Source organism: Oreochromis niloticus, linkage group LG4 (assembly GCF_001858045.2).
Source record: "Oreochromis niloticus isolate F11D_XX linkage group LG4, O_niloticus_UMD_NMBU, whole genome shotgun sequence".
Taxonomy (NCBI): domain Eukaryota; kingdom Metazoa; phylum Chordata; class Actinopteri; order Cichliformes; family Cichlidae; genus Oreochromis; species Oreochromis niloticus.
Window position 1 is genome coordinate 17171254 of NC_031969.2, and position 26792 is coordinate 17198045.

The window sequence follows — 26792 nt, forward strand, 5'->3', positions numbered from 1 at the left end:
GTCACGTTTAATCAGGAGCAGTGACTCGTATGGAAAAGAAGACACGTCTCTCCAGTGAATGGCTGAAGCTCTGGGTGTTAAAGTAACAGGAAGGAGAGGAAAATGCTGACTTGCAGTGAAATTAGCCACTGCAGCGTGGCGAGGGGGGGTGGGTGGTTGTGGATAAACCATGTACCTGCATCCTCCATCTCCGGGGACGAAAGACTGAACGAGCTAGTGTAGCCACTGACTGGCCAATCAGTGGAGGGAGGCAGAGCCTCGTTCTGAGATGAGGTGGGAGAGGAGCCTAAGCCGATGCCAGCAACACAAACAAATAGATACAAAGCAAATAAGGAAAACGCAGCAGAGAGAAAATGGCATAAAGAAAAACACACAACAAATGATGACAGTAAAGTTCTTTAAGAAGAGAAGAATATAGAATATGACAATGATTACAGCAGCAGTTAAAGTAGGAAAATGAAGAACGAAAGAAAAAGAAGCAGGCTCTCAGGTGGCAGAAATACACCGGATCACGGCTTATTCAAACACCTTTCTGTTTTGAAATCATCTCCAAATCATCCTTTTACTTATTTGACTTTAAACATCAGAACCAAAACACTCAAACTGAGCATCTTGATTTGGAGGCGACGTGGTCCGGTCTTCACTCACTTCTCCTGTTCTCACCTCCGCTCCTGTCCCGGAGCAGGTAGCGGTTGACATCTTGGATATTTGTGTTGATGGTGGGTCCGCTGGGGACGCTGCCGGGGGTCACGTTGGGGTCAGTTTCAGGGTCGATATTCTGGAGGCCCTTCCAGGGTACACCAGGACAAAACTCTGAAAGTAAAAGAAACACGTGCTCATGATTTTCTTACTTACGGGACACCAAAGAAACTTATAACTGGCCTCTTTCACAGGTAAAGGTTTTTCTATTATGCTCATTTTCTGCACATGAATTCAAGATCCTGTCCTGAAGATATGACAAAGCAGGTTTTGGCAACCAACATAAACTTAAAGCTGACAAACTGAGAACATGAGCGCTGCTCACCTGGTGGCCAGTTGATATTGGTCCCATTGGCCATCTTGTCACTGCTGCCTTTGCTTTGTCCCCAGCTGTCTGGAGGCACCAGAGGGCTGGAAGGAGACTCTGAGCTGGATATCAGGCTGTAGGGGCTGTAAGATTCATCCAGCTGAGTGGGCTTTCCAGGAGGGCCCAGGTTGGCACCTAAGAAAAGCACAATGAAACAAGGTTTTACATATAAAACCCAAATACATTAACAGGTTTTAAATAACCAGCAGAAACTGCTTAAACAGTATTTTAAACACGCTCAAATACAAAGGGATTTTCAAGCTGGCGTTGGGTCTCGTAGACATATTGTTTCCAGCCCACATTTCAGATCTGCATTTTACACATTGAACACTCGTCTCTGGTGTCAAAAGGTTATTAGGTGAAATAATCATGACAGCGAGCCCCGTTTCCTTTCTCACCATGCTTGCCCAGGTTGGGCTCCAATGGAGAAGAGTTTCCAGAGAGGCTTTCAATGGAGTTTGGGTGCGTCCACTGTGACAGGCGCGATTGGGGTTGGGGGGGTTCCTTCATTGACAGACTTCCCACCTCCATGCAGTTTACATTCAGTCCAGCTGGGGACATAGGGAGATGTTACTTCACAATCCTGCAAGGACTACTGTTCCACATTCAAAGAGCAATGCTGGTACTACTCACAGAGAGAGTAGGGGCTGTAGGTGTTAGGAGATGACTGCGGCTCTTTGGTCTGCAGGTCAGGGAGGCCTGGAGCCTGGGGATGACCTGGAAATGAATCCAGGGAGGATTTGGCTCCACCAGGATGCAGGCCTGAGTGGGAAGGGGGCGGTTGCTGTTGCTGCTGCTTCATCAGCAGGGCCTGGGCCAGCTGACGCTGGTGCTGTTGGATCTGCTGCTGCATGTTATTGATTGTACGTGCAACCTAGGAAAAAAAATAAACATGGTGGATATTCAATGTGCAGATTTTACAGGGTTTTTTTTTTTTTTTTTTTTTTACAGATCCAGTAGGAGAATTAAAAAGTGAACTTACTTGCTGCTCTTGTTGTCGAATGGGGCCAGAAACATTGCGCTGCGCCTGCAACATCTGCTGCTGAATTTGTAAACGCTGGTACGCCTGTGCGGGCATGAGCAGGATTTAAAGTTTCTCAATGCCATGTACAAAAAATGTAGATTAAACAATATGGCTACATGTCCTTTTTAATTACGTATGAGGTCAAAGATGAATTTAAAATGCTCAGATGTATCCAACAAAACTGAAAGCAGATAAAGCTAAATGAGACTCACCAGTTGCAGCTGGTAAAGTTGATTTAGAAGGGTCATATGTTGAGGGTTTATTGGTGAGGTTAAAAGTGCAGGATTCAGACCAATGTTTTTTGCTGCAAACTGTAAGAGCTGTGCTTGAACCTGTGGTAGAAAATAAATAGGCAACAACTTAACAAAATGAAACCGTAAAACCAAGAATTTGCCTCATGTATAATCTGCACCTTTCTCGTGTTAAACTCAGAGACATTTGAACTGAAATAATAAATGTAAGAATCTCACATGGCTGGTTTTAAAGGTTATGATACAAGTCTGAAGTATTCACCGCTGTATACATACAAACCCGTCCTCTCCTAATATTTAGACAGAAAGTATTAAATAAGTTAATATTTCTGTGTTTGTGTGTATGAGTGTACCTGAGGGGAGAGAAACTGAGGCACTTGAGCACGTAGACTAGGCTGAGAGGAGCTGAGAGGCGGCACTGGTGGCTGAGGAGGCGGCTGCGGCTGCGGCATGGCCCGGACTTGTGCTGCTCCACCACCGCCAAACATTCCACTCTGCACCTGCCAAAAAGAGGACATGTCGATCATTTTCTTTAGCATTTACTCTACTGAAGTGGCCAACATGCAGAAATCCCAGGAAACAATCAGACACTCTGCTGTCATCAGCTGGGAATTTAATACTGTACATGCACAGCGTATTTAAATATGGATTAACAATGGAGTGACTCACCTTATCCATGAAGGGCAAGCGGGGATCTGCTGAGGGGTCTTTGGAAAGAAGCGGAGGCCGAGGGCAGCTCATGGGCTTGTTGATGAGCCCGTTGTTGTAGTCGTGGCCAGCTATCCCCATCCCACGCTTGTCAAGCTCCGTCTTCTTTTCCAGCAGGGCACTCATGGCCTGATCCAGGTTCATGTTGTTGCTCTTCAAAGCCTCCTCTGCTGGATCCCTCTGAAAACAGAACAAAGATGAATCCCAAAATGTACGGATCAGTAAAAATCAAAATTATGCTGTTATAAGCATTTCATGATTAGCTTTATTATTATTATTATTATTAATTACTAGTCTTTTAATCATAAGTTTATAAAATGGCTATTGAATGTTTTTTGTTTTTTGTTTTTTTAGATATTTATATTTAAAGAAAAGACTAAGCACTCACAGGGAAGCCCATGTCAGTCAGCTGCTTGATGAGACGATTCATGATCCAGACCTCATCCTGCTTCCCTGGGATCTTCCCCTGTGGGAGATGTGATCAAAAATGATTGGCATGTCAATGCAATTAACTGATTTCTTATGATGTCAAATAAAAGCATAAGGAAGTGTTCTTTATCCAAGCATTTGTGCTGCACACCTTTGGTGGGGCCTTTTTATTTGCATTGCTCCAAGAGTTACAGGAAGAGTTGCTCTCCTGGGAGGCAGTGCTATTCCACATGTCTACCTCCTCTGCATCCCATTGACCACCTGACAGGCTCAGGTCTTCACCTCCACCTCCCCATCCATCTTGCATAGGTTTGGGAGCTGGGAAGAACCACACAAAAACACATAACAACAAATAATAAGGGCAAAACAGCTACCTTATGTGGCATATTTGTGATGTTTGTTATTATTTAAAATAACATGCTCAAAGTACTACAATATCTCACATATCAATAGGATGGATACTGAAACCCAGTATTAGAACATTGACTGGGGCAAAGTATTAAAAAATTAAATCGATTAAAGCCGAGTTCTGTTCTGTTTTTAATACCCACTATCTCTCTTTTAGAGACTGAGTGTGAGGGCAGCTGTCTCTTACAACCACGGCTGCACTGTGCATTAAATACACAAACAGACTTGTTCATACACCCTCGAAAGTGTGGTTTCATTTCTGAAGAGTAACTGCTCACAACACTCAAAGCCACACATGCAACAAGTTTTTTTTTTTTGTTTTTTTAAAATATAAATATGCCAAGACGGAAACATGAGCAATATGTCAAAACATTTAGTAAAAGAGTAATTTGCCTTAATTTAATTAACATAGATGAATCACTAAACGTAACCATTAGTCAGCTGAACGGGGCTTTTTGGTGGTAAAAAAAAAAAAAGTTAACATTAAGAACCTGAATGTAAGTTAATGTTACCACGAGCACAAAGCTACTATTAATTCTATTGTTATTCTTATTGTCTTTATAAATAACAAGAAGTTAATTATTAAAATAAGCAGTATGAATAAGAGCAACAGTAGAGGTAAATTATGAATACAACGTACGTTGTCTTCCAAATCTGTAATACTTAAAAATATCAGAAGATTTAATTATTCGGTTTATAACCTATTATTCCCTGGTCCAAGTTAATCTCAACTATATGGGTAAGATGTTTGAACCACGCTAGACAACCTGGCTCAAAAGCACTGGGGATGGTTGGGTAATATGCATGAGTCTCTTAAGCTGGTAATGTTTCTAATGCTTAGTTAAAAACTTGTTTGTATGGTGTTTTCCATCTAGTAAATTTGAAGGTTTTATATTTCACATAGAGACTGCATAAAAAACATAATATAGCCACTAGGGGTCAGTGTAGATTTATGTGCAAACCCCAAGTACTCTTGCTTCCCTTGTGCCATATTGATGTCCTTGACTTGACTCACTGGGAGAGAATTTTTAAACTTCTGTTTTAAAGCAGTATAGCACCACATACAGTATGATTGTATCCCAAAGCTATCCACACTTGGATGAGACTGAGCCATTTACCAGGTTTACAAGATGCAGGTGTCATTGTCGGGTTGCCCCTGCCATAGCTCTCCGGATTGCTTTCGCCCCAGCCCCCACAGTTCCCGCTGGGTTTGCCCCAGGCGGACGTCCCATTATCCACGCTGACCGGGGAAGATGCAGGTTCCCCCCAGGAGCTCTCCGATTTTGTGTGGGAGCTGGATATCTCTCCCCAACCTGGAGGACACACAAAGACAATCAGTAATATTACTTCACTACTCAGAAACCAATCAGATCAGATCATGTGGCGTTTTTTCAATATTGTGGCCACATAGTGTCAAACTAAACTACAAAGATTTTGGCGTTACGATACGCCATTTGTTCATTACACTGACTTCTGTTTGCAAAATTGTGTGTTTAAATGACAGTTAAGGGACCAAATCATTATTTCTTGCCCTTCATACAGAACAACAATGAGGGCTCTTTGTGGCATACAGCACGGCCTGGTTTACTTTGCTAGCTTAGTTTAAATATGCATGGTAGATGCCTAAGACACAGAAAATGGGATGGAAATCTAACAATGGTGTATGATTGTGTCTTGACCATATTCAATGTCCATACATACATCGAAAAACCAAACATTTTAGTATTTGATCCCTAATAACCTGAGGCTTAAATATAACTGAGTCCGGTTAACACCACTAAACTGATTTAGCCTTCTGCTTTGAAGTGTGAAATGCCAGCCATGCAGAGAGGCAGAAACCTGGGTTTGGCTTAGCAGGAAGGTTGATGGAGGGAGGAGATGCCCATTTAAGATTTGGCATGGTCCCGTCCCTTTTGGCAAGAAAGACAGAGTGCTGTCTCTAGGCCTGCAGCAGCGCCAGGCTCAGTTTAGCTCTCTCCCCAGGGAAAGGTCAAGTCCCAAAGGCTGCTTCAAAATTATAGTTAACACTCAACCCTCTTGTGTCACTGGGTAAGAGCTGCACTGATCTAAACAAGATAAAATGATCTGAAGAGTTTGTTTCTATCCATCGTAAGTCACTAAAACTCTATATTAAACAGCCAGTGAACAGCCTGCTGTCAGGATTGATCCAAAGGGTTCAACATGAAAAGTCAAATGAGGGCCAGCCGGAGGCTTCTGCCCAGTGCACAGTGTCTTGCTCCTCCTCCTCCCTTCAACTACTGACAGATGGTGGCTCCTATATAATCACACACTTCCTATCCGTCTCAAACAGTTTGTGGTGAATCAATATTTTCACGAGGCCCTTTGTAAACAGCATTCTTATGTTTCCTCTGCCATGTGAGGTTGCCAGGGTTGCCCCCATAGTCGAGCCGAGAGTTGTGAAATGTGAGGGCGTCACTGAGGGACAGGCCTGGCACTGCCTACCTGATTTAGATAGTTGATTAGAGGCAAATCCAAAGACAGTAAACTAGGTTAAGATTTTACCTTTAAGTGGATCAACAGCTTGGAGCTTAGTAGCGGACAAAGCCAACCACCAAACAAGCTTTTTAACACCTTTTGCTTTGAACAGTCAACAAGGATGAAGAAACCAGGAAACCCAGGCGGGCATTATAGTTTACCATTAGCTACATTTAACTCATTGAAATCAAAATTTGAATGCTGACGGTGTATATTAACTATACATCGTTAGCATTCATAAACAGGGAAATCTGAGCAAGTCATGTTACAGTCTGCATAATATATAGTTTATATCACCTTACCTTGAGCCATCAGGGGACCTCTGTTGTGAGATGCTCCAGGCTGGTGTTGCACAGTAGGATCCAAAGGCCCGCTGGTGGGGCCTGAGTTCTGGCTGTTTTGGCTGTGGTTCTGTAAAGGTGCAGGTGGCCCGTGGTAAGGGTGATTGAGAGGGTGGGGATGGTTGTTGTTGGTGCTGGGGGGATTATTGCCTCCAGTAGTAACTTTAGCCTGGGACGATCCTGAATTGTTCCTGTCCCACAGATTGACTGCCTTGTTGTAGGTACCGGGATCGCCCCAAGCAGAGGTCCCATCATCGATCTCCATCTTGCGTCGGATGGAAGGAGGGGAGGGCTCTTCCCAGCCTGTAGGCTCAGTTGAGGATTCCTGCTTATTTCCACCCCAACCTGGACCTTGTTTCACTGAGCCCGATCCCCCCCAGGACCCCATGCTCCCTCCTCCATTGTTACCACTAAGCCCATCTTGAGGCTTGCCCCCCCAGCCTTGAGAGGGACCACTGGGTCGCTGAGGAAGTGACTCTCCCCAGCCACCATTACCTCCAGGTCCTTGAGAAGACATTCCCCAGCCTCGTGGTTCTCCTTCCCAAGCATTAGTGGGACTCTTTTTACTCTCTTCTGAGTCCCCCCACTCTGCTGTGTTATTGCTCACTCCACTGCTAGCCCAAGTGTGAGATGCTTTGGGCTGTTCTCCCCAGTTCTGGGATCCTGACTTGATGTGAGAATCGTCCCACCCACTTGGCTTTTCTCCCCAGGACTGACCACCATTTTTGGGTATACTGGTGCTTGGACCTCCTGGTGGAGGGTTTCCCCAACCACCAGGGCCACCTGGGGGCTTGATGTTGCTCGGTGGCTCTCCCCAACCAGAGCTTGGCTGGTTGGTAGCTGCTATGTTTCCACCCCAACCAGAAGTGCCCTGAGAACCAGGTGCATCATTTTTGCTCCCAGAGTCAGTCATCTGGCTAGGGCCTGTGCTAGTGTTGGAGGGCCCCTGGGCATCGGCTGGAGTGGTTGAGCCAGAGCCCCATGATCCAGTGCCTACATCACTCTTATGTTTGGTATCGTCCATGTCCCAGGAAGTGTGCTGGCGAACGGGGGTCTGTCCCCAGCCACTGTTGCACAGCACCCTGGGGTCCAGATCCTGGGCAGGCATCAAAGGAGCTGATTTTTCTCTGGATGACCGGTCTTTTCGCTGAGGATTGCCTTCCATGCTGTCACTGCTTCCTTCACTAGCCCCAGCTGTGCTTACAGCCCTGCTCCATGAGATGGACTGAGAGTCCTGTGCGGGAGAGCTGGGTGTATCCCATCCTCCCTGGGTCTCTTCAGGGTGTTCACCCCAGCCTCCAGAGTTCCCTGTTCCATCTCCTTCATGGCTCCAGCCAGGTGCCTCCTTAGATGAAATTGCCTTTGAGTTGCCACTGTTACCCCATACTGAATTACCATCTTCACCATTGACCTGTGAGCCTCCCGGCGGTGGCTGGGTCATGGAACCCAAGCCTACAGGTGCACTTCCCCAGCCAGGCAAACTGCGGATGGGGCTGGGGGGTTCCTGCTTATTAGTGTGATTTGGTCCATCAGTTTTAAGGTTCTGAGGTTCTGAACTGAAAGACACATTCGTGGACGGGGAGGGGTGTGGCTCTGCATCAGAAGCCATCATGGTAACCCAGGCATTGCCAATCCCCGAGGAGTTGCTGTTAGTGTTGGCTCCGGTACAGGTGCTGGTCTGGGCTGGTGGGGGGCCAGGTGGATTGCAGAGGTTGGGTGTAGAGTGAGGAGGTGAAATGGTGTTGGCTCCCCCTGAGCTGCCTCCCCCTGTGCCACTTCCGTCATGCCCCAACATGGGCCAGGCAGACGGGTTGGCATTAGGGTTTAAGTTCAAGTTAAAGTTGGTGGTGGAGGATGATGGAGGACCCCAGCCCCTAGTACTGCCTCCTCCTCCTCCTGGGCTGTCACTCTTCGTTTCACTCCCCATTGAGGACTGAGGGGGGCAATGGGAAGATACAGCCCCAGGGCCCCAGCTGCGACTGGTTGCAACCTGGCCAGAGAGCATGCTGGTTCCAGTATGATTGGCAGGGCTGGGCCCACTGTTGGCTTTGCTGCTGAGGTGGTTGGCAGGGAAGTGGCCTGTTTGGCTATTTGCTCCCGTGGCCATACTCACTGTACTACAACTACTGCTAGTACTACTACTGCTTCTGCTGCTGCTGGTCAGGTGACCAGAGTCAGTGTCCAAAGGGCATCCTCCTGGAGGGACCTGGCTCTGGCTGAGTGTAATAGAAGGCCAAGCCTCTGTGTCCTTCTGGTCGATAATTAGTTGATCCCAGCCACTGAGATTGGTGGAAGATGCAGCACTCGTAGCACTTCTGTTGGCTGGCAGGTGCCCCCAGAGGGGATTATCATACTGGGCTCCCTGGCCACTCTGTGGGGGCAGTTCTGTGTGAAAGAAAGGAAAGTAGACACACACACACACACAAAAAAAAAATCATGAGCCATAAGCAGGAGCAACAGGATGAGAGCAGAGAGACTAAGTTGCATACGTCATCACACCCACATTTGCTTAGTAAGGTTGAAATACCATGGCAACATGCAATGTGTCTTCACCATGCTTTATTAATGAAAATACATACCACCCACATAAAAATAAATAAATTAAAAAAGAGGAAAATTACTAATATGATAACCGGGGGGTGGGGGGGTTTAATTAGTAAATGAATAAAAAATTATGTACTTTATTCGAATACTACACATTTCTATAGGAACAAACATTTTCAACTATGTCATGTATCAAAATAAGGTACCGTGCATTCAGTATGTTTAAAGAGTAGTAAAACACGATTTTATATTTTTTCTTTCTCGTCTTTCCCTCAAATGTTCAATTAGTTTAGTGCAATTCTTAAAAAAATGGGGGTGATTTTCTAATTGAAAATGACTGAAAAAGATAATATGAAAAAGGCTAATACAGAAATATTTTTTTAATGTATGCCAGTTATGAGTATTTAAAGAAAGGAACAACAGAAAGATTGGAAACGTAGCACAAAGCTAGAATACTGTCTCGGAACCTTTTAAGCTAATTGGTAACATGATTAGATAAAAAGGTTTTCCAGAGAGGCTGATGGGAAGAAGTTCACCGCGCTTCACACAGACTACAAGAGGAAGTATTTTATATTTTAGCATTAACAAAAAAAACAAAAAAACCCCTGCTCTACATAAAATACTAATGCTAATAATACTAATGCTAATAATGCTAATAATAATACTAATGCTAATGCTAATAATAATAATAATAATAATAATAATAATAATGATGATAGCATTATAATAATAATAATGCTATTATTATTATTATTATTATTATTATTATATTATTATTATTATTATTATCATCATCATCATCATTAGCATCATCACCACCATCATCATGTATTGTACGTAATAAAAAGATTCAGGCTCAGGAATACTTATCAACATTATCACTGCATTCATGAATGCAAGTTAAAACTACGCTACCATTTAAAAAACAAAACTGCCTCATTCTCTGGGCCTCAGGTAATTTAAGATGGACTGAGGAGAAGTGGAAAAATGTTCTGTGGTCTGACCAATCAAAATCTGCAATTTCTGGGGGAAATAATTGAAGTGGAATGCTCCAGACGGAAGAGGAAAGCAACATTCCAGCTTGCAATCAACACACAATTCAAAAGTCAGCAACCGTGATGCAGAGGTGCTTTAGTGGACATGGCAAATTTCCACCTGTGCACCATTAATCCTGACAGATATATGTGCACAGGCTTTAGAGCAACATATGCTGCCATCTAGGGAATGTCTTTTTTAGTGAATGACTGACCCATTTCAGCAAATCAATAACAAACCAGATTCTGCACGCATTTCAAATGCACTGAGATGTATTTATCTTTGTAATATCTTCAGTTAAATAATACACAGCCTTAATTACTTGAGAGCTGCCTTCGCTCTTTATTTTACTGTGGATGTATACAGCTCAAGCATCAATAATAAAGTTTTCAGTTTCTGAGGTTATTGATAACAAACAAGGTTAAAAATAAATCAAATTGAAAACATTTGCATGTAAAATAATTTTGCTGAAATAATTTAAACACACACTGCAAACAGAAGTCATAACAGATAGATACTGCACCTTTCCAACTAGTGACGCACAGATCTGATATGTGATATTCCTTTATTATTGGGTCCTCTCTGTTTACTACAACAGTTGTCAGCACACAGTGCACAGGCTGAATTAATGCTGCGCTCATTTTACCTCTGAAGTCGAAGCTGGGAGTGACGCCACTGCTGTGGTAGCAGTAGTAAAAGCAAGAAATAGCAGGATTTATTTTGGTCTTTAGCAAGGTCAAGCCATTCATCCATCGCCAGCAATAACACACAATACCTTCTTGGTCGTTTTTCTGTGTACAGCTCGCTTAGCGAGTCACAAATACACAACAGTTATAGCACAGATTACAAGTTTTACAACTGTTGACGTGCGCTGCCACCATCTTGGATTATGAAGACGGGTTGGCGGGGCTTCTCCAACTTTCTGAGTGGAAAAATCCTACAACTGGAAGGCAGCATAACACAATATGAGGGAGCTATCAATTCAGCTGCACTGGCTCCCCATTAACTCCAGAGTCCATTTTAATTTAAACATGCTTTTGGCCAAGTTTTTGTTTTTTAATGTTCATTTTGTTGTGACATTTATATTCAAAGGTGCTAAATAAACAAAAATGCTTCCCCATCAGCGTCTCAATCACTCTTGTGTTTGGTTTAACACCTGTTTTAAAGCCTTCTTTTCACTCATGGTAACACAAGTCAACTCAATTATTTCAGATTTCCTGTTTCTTTTGAGCTCTACTCCAGCTGAGATACAAGTGTGTGACTCAACACATTCCTGTTGTGAGCGGGGCTATATTAAAAGCTAGCATGATTGTAAAGGAAAACAGTAAACAGTAGTGATCCTCACACTCAACTTAAATAACCCTAGTGCAAATAAATGAAGTAGATTTATTACAGTTTTCAATTCATTTACAAAGTTCATAAAGCAACAATTAGGCTGAGTGATGTTATCTTACATGATTCTCTCCCTCAGACTGTGGATTACAGCTCAACGCTGTCACAGGGCCTGTACTCAGTATTGGCAGTTACCCAAAGCCATTGTAATGGTATAGAATAGGAACTGGAAAAAGCTGGATTGGAGCATCCTTATACCAAAAAGTCAAGAAAGGAATCCCGTACTTGGGAACCATGTTTCAGAATGCAATCAATGACAACATCTTTTACTTACGACCTCTACACCTCAGAAAACCTCCATCTACCCATACAACTGCATGCAAAAATGCTTCATCTTATTTCTCCTAGAGCGAGTAGAATGAATCAAGCAATCTGGCTGCGATTTCCAGCACTGAAACAGTAAACTCCTCTCCTCCAATCATCAACCTTGCGCCACCTCACTGGCTCATTTCTGCTACATCTCAAACTGAAGCCTCTGTTGTTTACATGCGCCCTCACATGCGTGCATAGTTTGTATGCAAATACACCGACTGTCACAACAACAGGAGGGAAGTGATAGGATGTGTGCACCAAGATGTTTTCAAGCTTACTTTAATGCTTGCAACTACAGACAAGGGAGAGAGGGTGCAGAAGAGAGCAAGGGGGAGAAAAAAAGAAAGAAAAAGAGGGCAACGCGTTTCTGACACACACACAGCGCCGTCGTTCTGTAGCGTCACTCGACTGAAAAGTGCAGGACCGCCATTTTCTCAGTCCTGAACTAGAGCCAAAAAGACTGATCTCCTGTCTGTATAACCAGTGCTGCTGCTTCAACAGCACCCATGCCTTCCTCACAATAACACACACAAAACATCATAACGCGACACTGCATGCTCGACAGTGTACTGTCGCTTTAATATTTAAAAGTGCGCAAACGCAATCAGCCAAAACAACACAGGGATGGGAGGAAAAACAGAGAGCAAGAAGAAAGTAGAAGAGTGTGCAACACAGTAATGAAATACCTGTGGAGAGGTGCCTCCCGACCATCCTGTAAAGAGCTAGGTTGTGTGCAACGCAGCGACCATCCTTGTCTCAATATGTCTGCTCGGCTCGCCAAGCTTCTGAGGCTCATATCTGAAATGCTGCCAAGAAGTTGCACAGCTCTTGCACGGCATGAGACAACCCCCCCCCCCACCCCACCCCCTCTACCTCCCTTCCTTCCTCCCCCCTCTTGCTCAGCCCCTCCCACTAACCCTGCTCTGACTGGGTCTCTCCTCTCCTATCTATTGCTTCTCTCCGGCTTTATTTATATTGCGCTCTATTCCTATCCTGATGGAGGATATTCTCCCTCTCTGGAAAAGCACCGAGACACGGCCGACTCGGCGGGGAGGGGGAGGGGATGAGAGTGAGAGAAACAGAGGGGAGACTTTTATTATTCACTCACAAGCCATGATGTAAAACAAAACAAAAGCGGGGCTCTTCTCTCCCGCCCATGCCCTCACATCTTTCAACCTTTCAAAACTGTCACTAAACATTTAGCTCCATCTGCAATTAGTGCTGCCGCCCACGACGGAAAGCCTCTTGAATAGTGGCAGCAGGCGAAAGCGAGCGAGAGAAGCCCTTCAGAGCTGGAATGGCAATTTTCCTCACACATGAACAGACACAGGATGAGAATGCACAGGACGACAAATGTCTATTTTTGTCTAAATTTATGGCTGCAAGTCGCAAATGCAGTAATCAAAAACAGAGCTGTCACTTTGGGGAGATGGTTTCTGGACACATGAAATAAGTAAGCTTGAAGGGATCTGCTAATTTTTGTGTGATTTAGTCTGGTTCAAAAAATGGTGCTGGAGTGACGCACACAGAGACAACAGAGGAAGATACCCATGAGATAGAAGGCAGAGAGGGAAGAGGATAGGAAGAGCAGGGAGCAGCAGCTCCCTAGATCAAGGCTGCTATTGTTTACAAATGATTCCAGCACCCACACAACAAGACAATAAGTCAATGTTTAGTGGAGAACAGAGTCCCTTTATGGCTGAGGTTCAGCCCCCTGTGCCTCTCAGCTGTGAGGTCTTAATGCACGGTGAGGTCATGGCCACTCGCTCGCTTTGTGTGTTAACTTACAAAGTACAGATGCCGCATCTACTGGGTAAGTAGAGGAAAAAACAAACAGCTTCCTGACAGCTACTTGGACACTTCGTTGTGTATCTATTACTTTTCATCGTGCAGCAAACTGTAAAAGCAAAAGCTACAGTTTAAAAGAAAGCTAAAGCATTCGGATATCCAGTGGTGGGATCACTAAAATTTGAAATGTTCAAGTATTTAGTTTGTGATCCTTTAGCTTGGAAAGCTAGGTGGTCTGTGGGATTCAGGTCAAAAGCTGGTGGAGGACTGTTTGCTTTAAAATTCTCTTTCAAAAAGCGGTTAACACACTTTGGGTCATTTTGCTGAATGCCCATTTTTCTTGATTGTAAAATGATGCGGTCTGATCTGGTACTGGACTGCCTGTGCGCCTTCTGTTCTCTGTCCTTCACTTCAACATTTGTACAACACACCCGACTAGAGGCGAGGGAAGCTCCAGTTTCCTTGCTGAAGTGGCCTTCTTTGTGCAAACAATGCTTTAACGTTTCTCTTTTCACCTTCCCAAGAAATGTACGGCATGCACAATTTGCTCAACTATGCCTTCTATTTTCTGTAAAGTAATCCTATGAACTTGACAGATGTTTGGTAATAGAAACCCGAATACTTTCAGGGCCAATGTATTCTCAGAAGGTGTACTTGTGGAGGAAATGGAGATGAGGGTAGAACAAGGGAGGGATCCAGAGGAATGAAAACATAAAAGAAAGAAGTCAGAAAATGAAGGACAAAGATGGATGTTGAGAGATAGGAGGAGGAAATAATCTAGGAGGGCTATGTGGGCCTCAGCTGTACTGATCCTGGCTTAATGAAGTCCCTGAGGGGCACAGAGACTGGATGGTACAGAGCTGACAATGCATGCTGCCAGCCAGATGAATGAGCTCTCTGATAAACACACAAACGTGCACCTCCCAGGAATCTGTTACCTCTGCCTATAATGATCTCAAACGCCACACTGTGTTTGATTTGATGCATTGTAATCGGTGCAAAACAGCAGCAGCACCAAAATCAGCGGACACATCTGCAAGGTAAATAGGGTTCATTTGATCAAACTCATTGATAGAATGGGTTTGATGCAGAAACATTGCGAAAACAATTGTTCTGCATCATGCTATACTATTTTGAAGTCTCAGTACTGCAAAACAAGACAACTACATAAAATTTTCTTTGCCTGCTTTGATATTTCCTGTTCTACTTCTGCACAAAGCAACAAAAATAACACAAGAGGGCAAATTTGTGATGTAGAAACTGTTGGGAAGTTGAATTACTTAGTTTAATTTTTATTACAATGCAACCCACTTACTGACGTTAACAGTGGCAAGCTGTATCCAACAATTCATTACTGATATTATGGAGCATCTTTGCTCTACAAATCCTTTTAGGCCTTTTCAGCTCAGCTCACATGAGCTGATTTGATGTTTTTTTTCCCCCATGAGACAGAAAAATGTGTAAATGTGTTTGCAGTTTTGCACAAATTGTTATAGGAACTGTAATGATTTTTTAAAAATTACATATCAGCTAGTGATGATGGTTAATCAAAAACGCTATTAATAGGGTTGGCAGCTACTAATGTGACACATTTTTGTTATAACCATTACAATTCCAGTTGATGGCACGCAGAAAACGGCCCTCTTGCACACCCACACCACAACAAGATGCAAGACGAAGCTATTTAGTCAGTGAGCATTTTTTAGTACATATGCATGCTGTGTTTTGGATATTCTGCAATAATGGCAAGTTTTAGTGTTACAGATTTAAGAGTTGGGGGTGAGGCAGGGTTAAACTGTATGGCAACAGTGACCCGGATATCCTGACAAGGAAAAGTGGAACAGGACACAATGCCAGCTGTCATCAACCACAGGCATAACCAGCAGAGTTGTTGAAGGCAAACATAACACTCCTCAATAGATTGTTGTTACTGCTGTGCTGCAAATAAGCCAAGGGGTACAGATAGCTTGCTAAATTCTCTGACAAAGAAAGGTGAGATAAGGACAGGAGCTGTGCGTATATATATGCAAAACCTGATTTAATGGATGCTTTCTTTGCAGCTGCTTTGCCGATAATCTCAACATTATCTCAAGGGAAAAAGAATGGCAGAAGGACAATCTGTGCCTTTTAAAAAGTACACAGCAAAGACATCTGGCCATCATGTTTGGCTGTCAGTATCCTCTTTCTCCTCCCTCTCTAAAGGATAAACCAGGTCAAGGTCTTTCTTCAACATGCCAGTCTTAAAATAGCTTGGTGTCATGCCTTCTCTACATGAAAGGGCCTCGGGATATGAATTGTTGCAAAGCAAGAAAGAAAAAAAAAAGAAAAGCAACATCAGGGAGAGAGCGATAAAAATGGGAAGACTCACAGTTATACATATAATATAGTATGTGGAGCCTGACTAATCACGGATACTTTAGATACTTTACAGTATGTGTGAGCATGTGTTTTGGCGTGGCAGAGGTTGAGGAAAAGAACGACCAGCACAGCAGACAAAGTCAGAGGAGCAGGGACACAGTGCAAGAAAGACAAGATAGAAGAAAATTTAACAAAAAAAAAAAAAATCAGCGAGAGCGAGCACTGAACATTTGTGGTTAACAGAGAGCTGATGTTTAATCACATCACAAGATGTCCCAGTCCTCTTTGAGGGGATTCCCAAGGCTCTTTTACAGCATCATCAGCAGACTTAAAGAGCACATCAAGTCTAGCAAGCATGTACTCACTCTCTCTCTGCTCCACCAGACAAGCCATTAGCACATTAGCTGCACTGTCCTTTCACTTGACAAAGACGGCTCATACCGCAATGTTATGCCATTTTTGTCTTAATGCAGTTTATGGACATAAAAAACTTGATCATGTTTTAAAGGCTTTTCCCACAGAGCATTACACAAATACAAAAGGAGGTAGATATAAATTTTAGCACATTCAACATTGCAGTAATAAGAGTTTGCCTAAACAAGTCAGGTCAAAGAGAGGCCAGGATTTCCCTATGTAATATCCTCACATATCCCTGATAGAGACAGCGGTTTAATCGACAGAATAGCTAATAATCTTTATGACATACAATCTTAACTCTTGCCCTGAGCCTGGACTATTAAACACACCAGCTGTTTACTGTTATGAGTCAAGTTGAGCAGGGACATTCAAGTTATGACTGTTTATGTTTACATACATTCACATGTATACACAGGGGTGCACACAGAATCACCTTTAGTGCTCGTCAAAAGGCCTCATGAGGGCAGGTAATGAAACTCGGCTGTGAAGTTAACTGAAGAGACATATGAAGAATCACAAGGGGAGATGGAGCAGAGTCAAGCTTGTCCAAAACTGTCCATCTGAGCTGCCTTTAGTGTTGTGAGGTCCTTCTGTCTGTCTGTCTGTCATAATGTAATCAGTCTGTTTAAAGACACAGAGAGAGCAAAAGCAGAGCCGAACCGGCCTGCCAGAGAGGGGCGGGGAGAAACAGCAGCTTTTACCGTAAGCCATGAATCACTTCAGCCCACAGAACTGGATGTCTGCCATGCTAGTTCTCTCCTTCTTTCTTTTATTCGTTCTCACTCGGTCTTTCTATCTATGCCAGGTCAGGCCCACTGAGGCAGCCAGCTAGCTTGCTAGCTAGTGCAGTGTTGCTCCGCCTACAAAAGCAGGAAATACTGAAGGGATGGTCAGCAAAGCTCAACAAAGAGTAGGAGGAAGATGATAATGGAGGAGGTGGTGGAGGAGGAGACAGAGACGTGGACAGGATAAACATCTTATCACCATGGTGATAAGGCTGCACTCAAACAGCAGACGACACAGTTATGAGAAAGTTTGTGCTGCTCCTCAGGCATTGAAAAGTGCCCAGTGCCCCCAAAGTGTCACCAAAGAGCAGGTAATACCTTTTTAGGAAATAACTGTTCCCTGCCGCCACTTAAAAACACATAAGAACCTGATTTACTGCCAAACGTAAAACCACAGGAAGGAGAGTACACAGACACACAAAGATAGCCAGCTGTGTTTACTCGCCATCCTTTACCCCAGTATTCCTGCATCCACATCCCTAATTCCCAGACAGGCTGAATGAAAATAAACAATAGCCAGCGGCACCTGTGCATTTGCACTGCCTTGCAGGTACACCGCATGATTACAAGCACAGTGCCTTACAAAAACAGGAGAGGATACAGCCATTGCTTTTTAAGAATGCCAGAACTCTTTGGCACAGCTGAGATAAGTCAAACAGATGTTAGTGGAGACGTTTGAAGAACCGACACTGTTGTTGTTCTGGCATGCTGTACCTTTTGACTAACGGGTCTTTAAGTAGCTTTAGCCAGCCCCAGTTAATATTATTGGAGTAGTGTTCTACATGTTGCAACTAAAGCTGCAGACTTGACAGTGACTGATGGGATAAACTCAAATTTCCTCGAGAACAGACTGAACCAAGGGTTTACATCCTGCAGCAATGAGTACCTGCACTTTCTAATTCTATTAAGTAACGTCAACTTTATTTTGTCTTGTCTTGTTTGATTAAACTTAAGTGGAGCTAACAGTGAGAGCAAGAAAGTGTAGGCCATGCAGAAGCCTGATTACAATGTGTAGCATCTTACTATAATACACAATCTGTATGTGTGTTTGTTTCCTTGTCCATTTACTCCTCTTACAAGACCAGGATGGGGGGCACACAGGTACATTTTAGGTCCCTGAAGGTTCTTAACTATATCAGGTATTATGACCTTGTCACGTTGCCAAGCAACCACCTAGCAGTGTGGCTAAAGTTACCTGTTTTTAGCATTTATGCCACTATAAAAAGCATCATCTAATTTTACTTCACAATATCTAATTTGTATATACAAAACATTTATTATATATGTCATGTAATGATGCCATCAGGTTCCCTGGCAACCACCTAGCAACGTGCTAAAACGAAGAAGCATTTCTGCTCCTACAACACCTTATAAAAGCAGCGTATCATTTTTATCCCAGCACAAGCAGGTCAAACAATACTATAGCAAGTGCATCTACCCACAGGCGTCATCTATATGTAACTCCACTGAATTTCACTCCCCATTCTCAATTTATATCCATTTCATTTCAGATCATGGATAAGCTGAATATATCATCAGTAAAACAAGTAATTCCAAATAACCTCTAAATCTATTTATGTAACTAAACATCACAAGACATTTTTTAGAAAACATTAAATGCACTTATTCCAAATTTGCACAAAGAAATTGACTTGCCAACAGACCTGTGGGCAAGCTGGCTGCAGTGGAAGAGGAGCAGGAAAGAGAGGAGTGTATGGCTACTGTTGCTGCTGCAGGTTCACTAGTGGCGGGACGTCCCGTGGTGATGAGAGGCAGGGTCCCCAAGGGAAGAGGCTGGCCCCGCTTTAACAGCTGCTTGTGCTCCTGCTGACGAAAGCGTGGGGGCACCTCTCTGGGCGGGTAGCGCTGCTGGAGCGGAGTCTGGGACTGCTGTGCTGTCTGCGGCTGACCTCCGGAGGGGATGCGCTTCCCATTTCCACTGCTTGGGGGTACAGATGGGATGGCACTGGGGTTGACGGGGGGAAGAGGAGGGCTGGGGTTGAGCTTGGTAGAGTCTGGCACTGGAGAAGTGGGTGGGGATAGGTAACAACAAGAAAACAGAAATGCAGGGATGAGGGAGGGTAAAGCAGAGCTGTTGAGCACACACTAGTACTAAAATACTATATGTAGTTGCAAATGGACTGGTCCATATGCCAAATAAATAAATAAATAAAATCACTTGCTAGAGACTGTTTTATTTCACTTATAATGATATCTGACATTTTAAAAAGTAACACATTTAAAGAAAACTAAAAGGAACTGCTGGATACTGCCCTCTTCCTCCAAAAATTACTGTCAATAATTCATTTTAAATGTTTTCTGTAAAGCTACTGTGGTTAAGCATTTCCTTTACTGACTCTTTTCAAAGCCTGGACACTCTTGGAAGATTTCCATGAAGTTAAATTCAGAAAGGCAAAAGGAGCAGAAATCTATAAATGCACAAGATTTACTCAAGGCAGTGGTCAGTCCAAACAGATGGTTGTTCTTTGGAGAACCACAGGACTGTAATAACCTCGGGGTGGCACTATAAAAGAAAAAATGATGACTTTAGAGATGGCCAAGACACCCAACTCTCTCACAGCCTGCCATGGTGCCGGTTCACAGATTATATGTGTTGAAGAGGTCAAGTACCAGAAAATGGACTTAGACCTGCCTGCTACATTATTGTGGGCTATTGTCTCCATCAGGACAGTGCCGTAAAGAGCGCTCAGCACCATCAACATAAGCTGTTCATGGTTTGTGGCAGGTTATGGCCCCTGAAATGATCACCTCTCAGCGCTCTACAAAAGCTGTTAGTTATTAACTGCTTGCACGGCTGCTGAAGCCAAGTGCTCTTATCCAACTAGCTTTAGTTACCCTTAGCAACAGAGTGCGAGGCTCTCTCTGCTCTGACCAGCCATTTCTCATGGTTGAAGCCCTGCAGGGTTTCACATGAGCAGCCAAGCCTCAGAACTCCACACAATAAAAAAAAAAAAAAAAAAAAAAACCTCCAATAACATTTATTCATGCATTTTTATTTATTATTTTTCCAATTGAAGGACATTAGAAGTTGTGAACAAAACACTGGTACATCATCACTATAAAACTGGTGTGTTACAAAAGAAAATTGCAAGATTGAAAGAAAATTAAACTCCAATAGTCACTCTCTCTTCCCCAGAGGAAAATATCTAGCCTCTCTGCAGCTAAATGCATCATCATATATTGGTGTCAACTGTTACATGCAGCTACCAGGCTAATGTGCACTTGAGACGTTTTATTGGAAAAAAATACCACCAAGGTTGGTGAGAGCATCTACTATGTATTTAAAAAAAAATAATGCAACCACTGTGAAGCCTCCAATTTAGTTTTACTCTGTCACAATCTTGATTTCCTAGAGACAGAAGGGTGAAGGGACAAGTTATTAGCTAGCAAGCTTAATCCATATGCAACACGCATACTTGCCCATTACTGAGAAGCAACAGACTAACAAGTTACCAGAATTTCACAAAACTGGAGTACAAACTCACTGGATGGGTTGCATCTCATAGAGAGTTGTGTTACCGGTGGGATCATTTGATTAAAATGCTGCAAAAACCCCCAGCACTACAAACATGGTCAATAAGTGACTTGAACTACTGGTAAAGGGTCTAAGACTACAATCAACTACAGCTCCAGATATCGTCACGCCTGTCAATCACAGAGGCGATTTGCTCTCATCTTTAAGCTTTCACAAAACAAAAACAATGAGTTAAAATATTTATTCCCATTATAGATGTTATAAAGGGAGAAATTAGTGACCAAAGTGACCAAAACTGTGTTTTTGCCACATGCAGGTTTTAGTGCTTTTCGAGTAAGACCAAAAAAAGGGGAAGATGTAAAGCTTAATAATGGGTGATGCATCCCTTCTTTGTTCATCACTACATAATCACACCTCTCTAAAATATATACACTGAAATAAGACTTGTTGCTATAAAAAACACGGGTGCTATAACCGACAAGTTCCACTTGTCAAACATCAGAGCCGTGAAGTCCAAAACACCCCCAGGATGCTAATTTACAGTCGCTGAATTTGGAAATAGGCGGTCGGAAGCCACCACTAAATCAAACATGTTGGTCAGCTTGGGGTTACGGAGCTGCTCCAGAACGAGATGGATCATGAGACACAAAGCGCACTGGATAATCTCCTCAGCACATTTTATTACATAATAAAATAAGCTGGTAAACTAGAATGCAAACGGGATGCAAAAAAAAGTGCTTAAGAGCTACACATACTGTACAAGAGCAGACCCCCAAACACCAGCTGACTGGACATAATGCGCACTGAGCCACAATGGCATTTGAGCTCTTGCTGCGGGGGAAGGGGGTCTTGTAAAAACCACCAACCAGAAGAAAAAGAAAATCTTTGTGCTGCGGCCGAACTGTATTATAAAGAGCGGGGCCTCGCGATTGGCTGACAAAGTGAGTGTGTGCAAGGCAGCAGTGAATAACTTGCACACATGTGGCTAGTCCGGCATCACACACAAAAACAAAGAGTTATGTAATGCTGAGGCCCACACAGGGGAGAGGGCGAGATGGTGTCGTGGAAGCACACTCAGCCTTGTAAATACCCACAGACATGCTGGCTCACACGTCACAAACAGCAACATTTTTCTGTGCGAGTTTGTTTGTATACATGTGTGTGTGCGCGCCGCATAGTATGATCCAGTTTCACCCAAATCTGTCTGAGTGTCTCCCTCTCCCTGTAGCTCAGCAATGTTGCGGGTGGAGGGCGGGATGGGGGGGGTGGGGGAAGCTCTAGTGCTGGAGCTCGCCTCTCATCAGATTTCTCTACATCTGCTCCATTTCCTCTTCATTCTTTATCCCTCCCCACCTTCCTGTGCTCCCCTCTCCCTTTCTCCTTCACTCCCAGTGATCTACCATTATCCTCTTGTCATTATTACTGTATTAAAGGTGGCAGATGGACACGATAATTCCTGCCCAATTCTACCCGCTGCGTTTAAGAGGTGATTTCCTCTTAAAAAACAGAAGACTTTTGTAGGTTATGCCACAATGTGCAATCATAGTTATGGACATGAGCGTTACGCAGTTGGGACTCCATGATGTGACGTAGATTCTTCTGGAAGCTGTAGAGGGGGGAGAGCTGGCTGCTCTTTTAGCCAATCAGAGGGAAGAAACAAGGAGGGAATAGGGGAGGGAGAGCGAGCGAATGAGAGAATCGGCGTTCGGGAGGGAGGGAAGGAGGCAGGGAGCGAGGATAAGTGATGAAGAGTGCAGTGTGTGTAAGAAAGTCTCCACCCCCTCGTGCACTCCTCTGTTAGCTCGAGTCTCACTGCCCGAAATCAACTTGGGTCCAAATCCGCTTACAACTGGATCACTATTTGTCGGCGCTGCTTTGGTTTCTTCAGATTGCATGAGCGAAATTCAGTTATCCTGATAAACTGATGATTTAATATAAAAATATCCTTTTATTCTCAATTATGCTGGCAGTAAAATTCAGAGTGATTAAGGCAGGGCTTAATAAATGTTTCTGGCAGGTGTGGCGTACAGTGCTTGTATCTCAGGTAGTACTTAGCAGCGAAACAGTGAAATAGAGTAAAAAGAGACGAGACCGACTCCTGCTGACAGCCTGTTTGCAATAACAGAGTCCTCAGCTGTGCCACTGCACAGGAGAATTCCCACTTCATCAAAGATGCACATCAAGCTTTGGCCTGGGGGCTGTGTGTGCTTCATGCAGAGGAAGACATCCCATTTTCTATTTTAAAAGGGGTCTTAATTTCTTAGGAAACTATGATAGTATGCTTGCCTGGCTGTTTAAGACCTAGAGGTTGTGGGCTGGCTGGTTAGGATTGTCTGGGGATATATTAAAAGAGTTGGAGGAAGGTGGAAGAGCAAGAGAGTGAAAAGCATTGGCAATCTCTCTGAGTGGAAGGAAAAAAAATGTCTGTGACCTTGAAGACAAAGGATACTTCTGTGCAGGTGCATGGATAGCAATGTGCAGAAGAACTGAAGACTGGTGAATGTAAGTACTCATCACAAGGTAAGTTAGAATTGTTTTAAAACAATTCTAACAACAATACATGATGAATGAATGTCTTCAAATGATATTCCCCTGAGTCGCAAACCAATCTTCAATATATAAACAGTACTGTGCAGCCTATACAATATTTACACATTTATATTAATACTATCAGCATTCTTCTCCCCTATATGTATAATAATAGCATCATGCTTGCTGCTCTGTTCCTTCACTGAAGTGGGTCGTCTTGCTCTTGGACAGAGTACATACTGAAATGCAAGCCTTCTATAACTGAGCCTTTAATCCCTCAAGTTAAGGCATGAATGGAGCTTTATGAACTAGCTAAAGAAAATCTCGCTGCTGTAAACAGGATTGCCGTTTGCTTACTGTCCAGTATGTTACATGTGTTAAATCTAACAGCCAGGTCTTTCTTGAATAAGAGTGAAATCCTGCATGATGCCTTTGCATCCTTTGGCTCCAAAATGTCACAGCACACCACTTTAACGGAACTGAAATAGAAGGAATTACACACGCTGCCTACTTCTAGAAAAAAGTCGCTGAAAGAGCGAATCGTGAGCGAGGAATGGCGGCGTGTCTTTGAGGCTCTCCGTCTCATTCTTCCTGTGGGCTTTAAAATGTGAGCAGCGAGCCTCACAAGAGAGAAGATTAAAGGGTTTAATTAGAAGTGAATAAATACGACACGGTAGTTAAGAGGGAAACCCATTGCTGCATTACATTCCACACGGAGAAAAATGCTGTTAAAAAAAAATAAATAATATTTTTTAAAAATTATTTAATATCTGAGAGCACAGTGCAGAGAACGCAAGGCTATGAAGGTCAAAGCATTAATCAAATGGTAACTATGGATCTGAATATATAATCTCAGCATCGACATTCACTGCCAGCTCTTAAGTGTTTCTGTCCAAACCTACTCTCCACCTGCAGAAGAACTCCACAGGTTAAAGAAGGGGGGCCCTCAGAAGACAAACAGCTTTTGTGCCAGCAGCTGCAGGCAGCCCAGATTCCAGCGTGTTATGATTTACAGGAACCGAAGTGTGAAAGACAGTGGAACGTCCTGTCCTCCTGACCTGGCAACCCCTGCTGAGCCCGAAAAATGGTTCGGTCTCAAATAACAGCGTCAAACTGAAACTGCAACAAAGAAATGCCACTTGGCACTTATGTTACAAGTATCTGTTTCGCCACATTCAGGGGCCGAAAATGCTTAATTTGTCGAACACATTCTAGACATTTTTGTTTGCCACAGACTTGACCTTTGCAACTTCTCCAATAAAGCTTCCCTTCAGACTGCAGCTCACTAACCAACCAGCCCGGCCTTTAATTCCACATCCACTTTTTGACCGGCTAAACTCAGTGTGTGGGTATATTTCAAGAAAAGAGAGAGAGAGAAAAAAAGATCACGCGTGAATTATATAGCACACAAGCGTTTTATAAAAGACCCTTTCACATCTGAGTGGTGCTAATTAAATTGTACCGTAACGTCAACACCCAAGCCCATCTGTCAGTTGTCATAAATATAATGGCTCAAGTGACAATATGCAATGACAACAGACTCATATGCACAATTTATGGTGTAAATGCAGCTGAACACAGCTGTTACTTGTGTTGTTCCTTAAAGTGCAGTTTATCACTACCAATACTGCATACTCCAATATACTGCATTTAAGCTGCAATCCTCGGGATAAGACATGCAGAAGAGGCGGTGACGCCGTCGACAGCAGGCACAGTGGTATAAATTCCCCCCTGATCGCACCACAATTTATGGCTCTCTAGCACAAAGCGCTGGGCGTAATTAAGCGAATGTGAAACGGCAAATTAATCTGTTATGAAATTACTGCCGCAACACTACTTTGTAATAATGTTATCTTTTATTGCACTATGTAAATGTGTGCCTTGATGTGCATGCATGTTGTCCCCCGTCTCTGATAGGGACAAGAATGCACAGCATGGATAGGCACACAATAGCTCATTAACCCCTAGAAATGAACTAGGGGTTAGCTTGTTGATTGTGGATGTGCACAATGCTTATTACTAATACACTCATCTATTATTTTTCTTTATAGGGTGCATCGCTGACACCATGAGTGCTGCCCAGCACACACTGTGACAAAGGTCTCTGTGATGCTCACATCACAGCGTTGCTGCCATGCTTCATGGCTTCCCCACACCATTAAAGCTGTTTGAGCATCTTTAGTTGAAAAAAAATATATACATGCCAGTAAATACATCCTACACATGTTACACGTGTATGTTTTAGGCTGGTTTCCTGGGGTTAGGCAAAATTAATCAATCACACAGTAGGACTTTTAAATTCTGTAAAATAGAACGATAGATATAGAGAGAGACAGATATAAATCTCGGGGTAACCGAGCGTTTTAATCCCTCTTAATAAACTACAAAACACATGGTAATATAAACCTAATATAAAACATACTTTACCGCACACACATATTTGCATAAAAATAATTTCTGTTTGTTCATAATCAACAGATGCATTCTGAAAAGATATGCTAGTTATGTTAGTTTGTCATTTACCTCACAGCTAAACATACTGCGGACCAAGTACATTCTCATGGCAACTGCACCCCCTGAGTGCAGCAAGCACCCCTAACTGATCGGAGTACTCCGGAGCACCACAAAAAGCTACTCAGTGAAAGCTCGAGGACCATAATGAAGACTCCAAGGTGCTATTTCAGCCTCTAAACTCCTGAGATCAAAATCGAGGAAGCCTTATCCATGCAGGGCTCACCCTGCAACCATCAGGACCCAAGGATCCATGTGAAGGAGTCAGACACCTCCACCCAACAGATCACAGCTGGTTTGGTGGTGATGTTTTTGATATTGTGGCTGATTGGGGACTATGGCATCATAAATGCTCACATTTGGTTCTCATTTTTCAAAATCATAAAATTTGCTTACAAGTGGACAGACCAGCTTTTCAAGCAGTCTCGGCCCAGATTTTTTATTGTGTTTGGTCAATTGACAGCTTTCACTCCAACCCCAAAACATCCAAACAGGGAACCAAACCAGATTGTTTTAACTGAACCTAACAGGTGTGAAATGATTGTATCTGGAGGTAAATGTGATACGTTTAGTTAAAAAATGTCACAACACTTTCAGGGATGCTGAAGCAAAGGAGTCTGTAGTAGCTGTGATATAAACCATATAAGTAACAGTGGATTTGCACAGACACAGAGCATATATATGCTGTTTGTGTTTGCAGGTCACATTAGGAGACTGTAAGAGTGAGAGTGAGAGTGTGTGTGTGTGTGTGTGTGTGTGTGTGTCATAAAAATGAGCCAGTAGAAATATCCTACAAAGGGGCCCCTCAGCTGTGCCGGCAAACAGGAAACTGGAGTGCATTCTCACAGTTTCACATAGCTCGGGCCGTTTTTGTGTGTTCTCAAACACTGTTTTCCTGCACT

General features: G+C 43.3%; 1 protein-coding gene across 8 annotated transcripts in view; it reads right to left on the reverse strand.

The window, feature by feature from the left end:
- The window catches only part of tnrc6c1 (trinucleotide repeat containing adaptor 6C1), a 48752-nt gene that overhangs the window by 7941 nt on the left and 14019 nt on the right, over window positions 1-26792 (reverse strand). For 2 of the 8 annotated variants that reach the window (XM_013276148.3, XM_013276147.3), the window contains exons 4-16: window positions 19019-19375; window positions 6685-9108; window positions 5005-5199; window positions 3630-3796; window positions 3438-3515; window positions 3011-3229; window positions 2695-2841; window positions 2303-2422; window positions 2049-2132; window positions 1700-1940; window positions 1465-1617; window positions 1025-1201; window positions 664-813 (exon numbers count right to left, since the gene is read on the reverse strand). In XM_013276148.3, the coding sequence (XP_013131602.1) occupies window positions 664-813; window positions 1025-1201; window positions 1465-1617; window positions 1700-1940; window positions 2049-2132; window positions 2303-2422; window positions 2695-2841; window positions 3011-3229; window positions 3438-3515; window positions 3630-3796; window positions 5005-5199; window positions 6685-9108; window positions 19019-19375 (4512 nt within the window). Of the gene's footprint in view, window positions 1-648; window positions 814-1024; window positions 1202-1464; window positions 1618-1699; window positions 1941-2048; window positions 2133-2302; window positions 2423-2694; window positions 2842-3010; window positions 3230-3437; window positions 3516-3629; window positions 3797-5004; window positions 5200-6684; window positions 9109-12692; window positions 12848-19018; window positions 19376-19804; window positions 19826-26792 lie in introns of those variants that run through there. The other 6 variants (XM_013276145.3, XM_013276144.3, XM_013276149.3 and 3 more) reach the window with 5 other exon arrangements.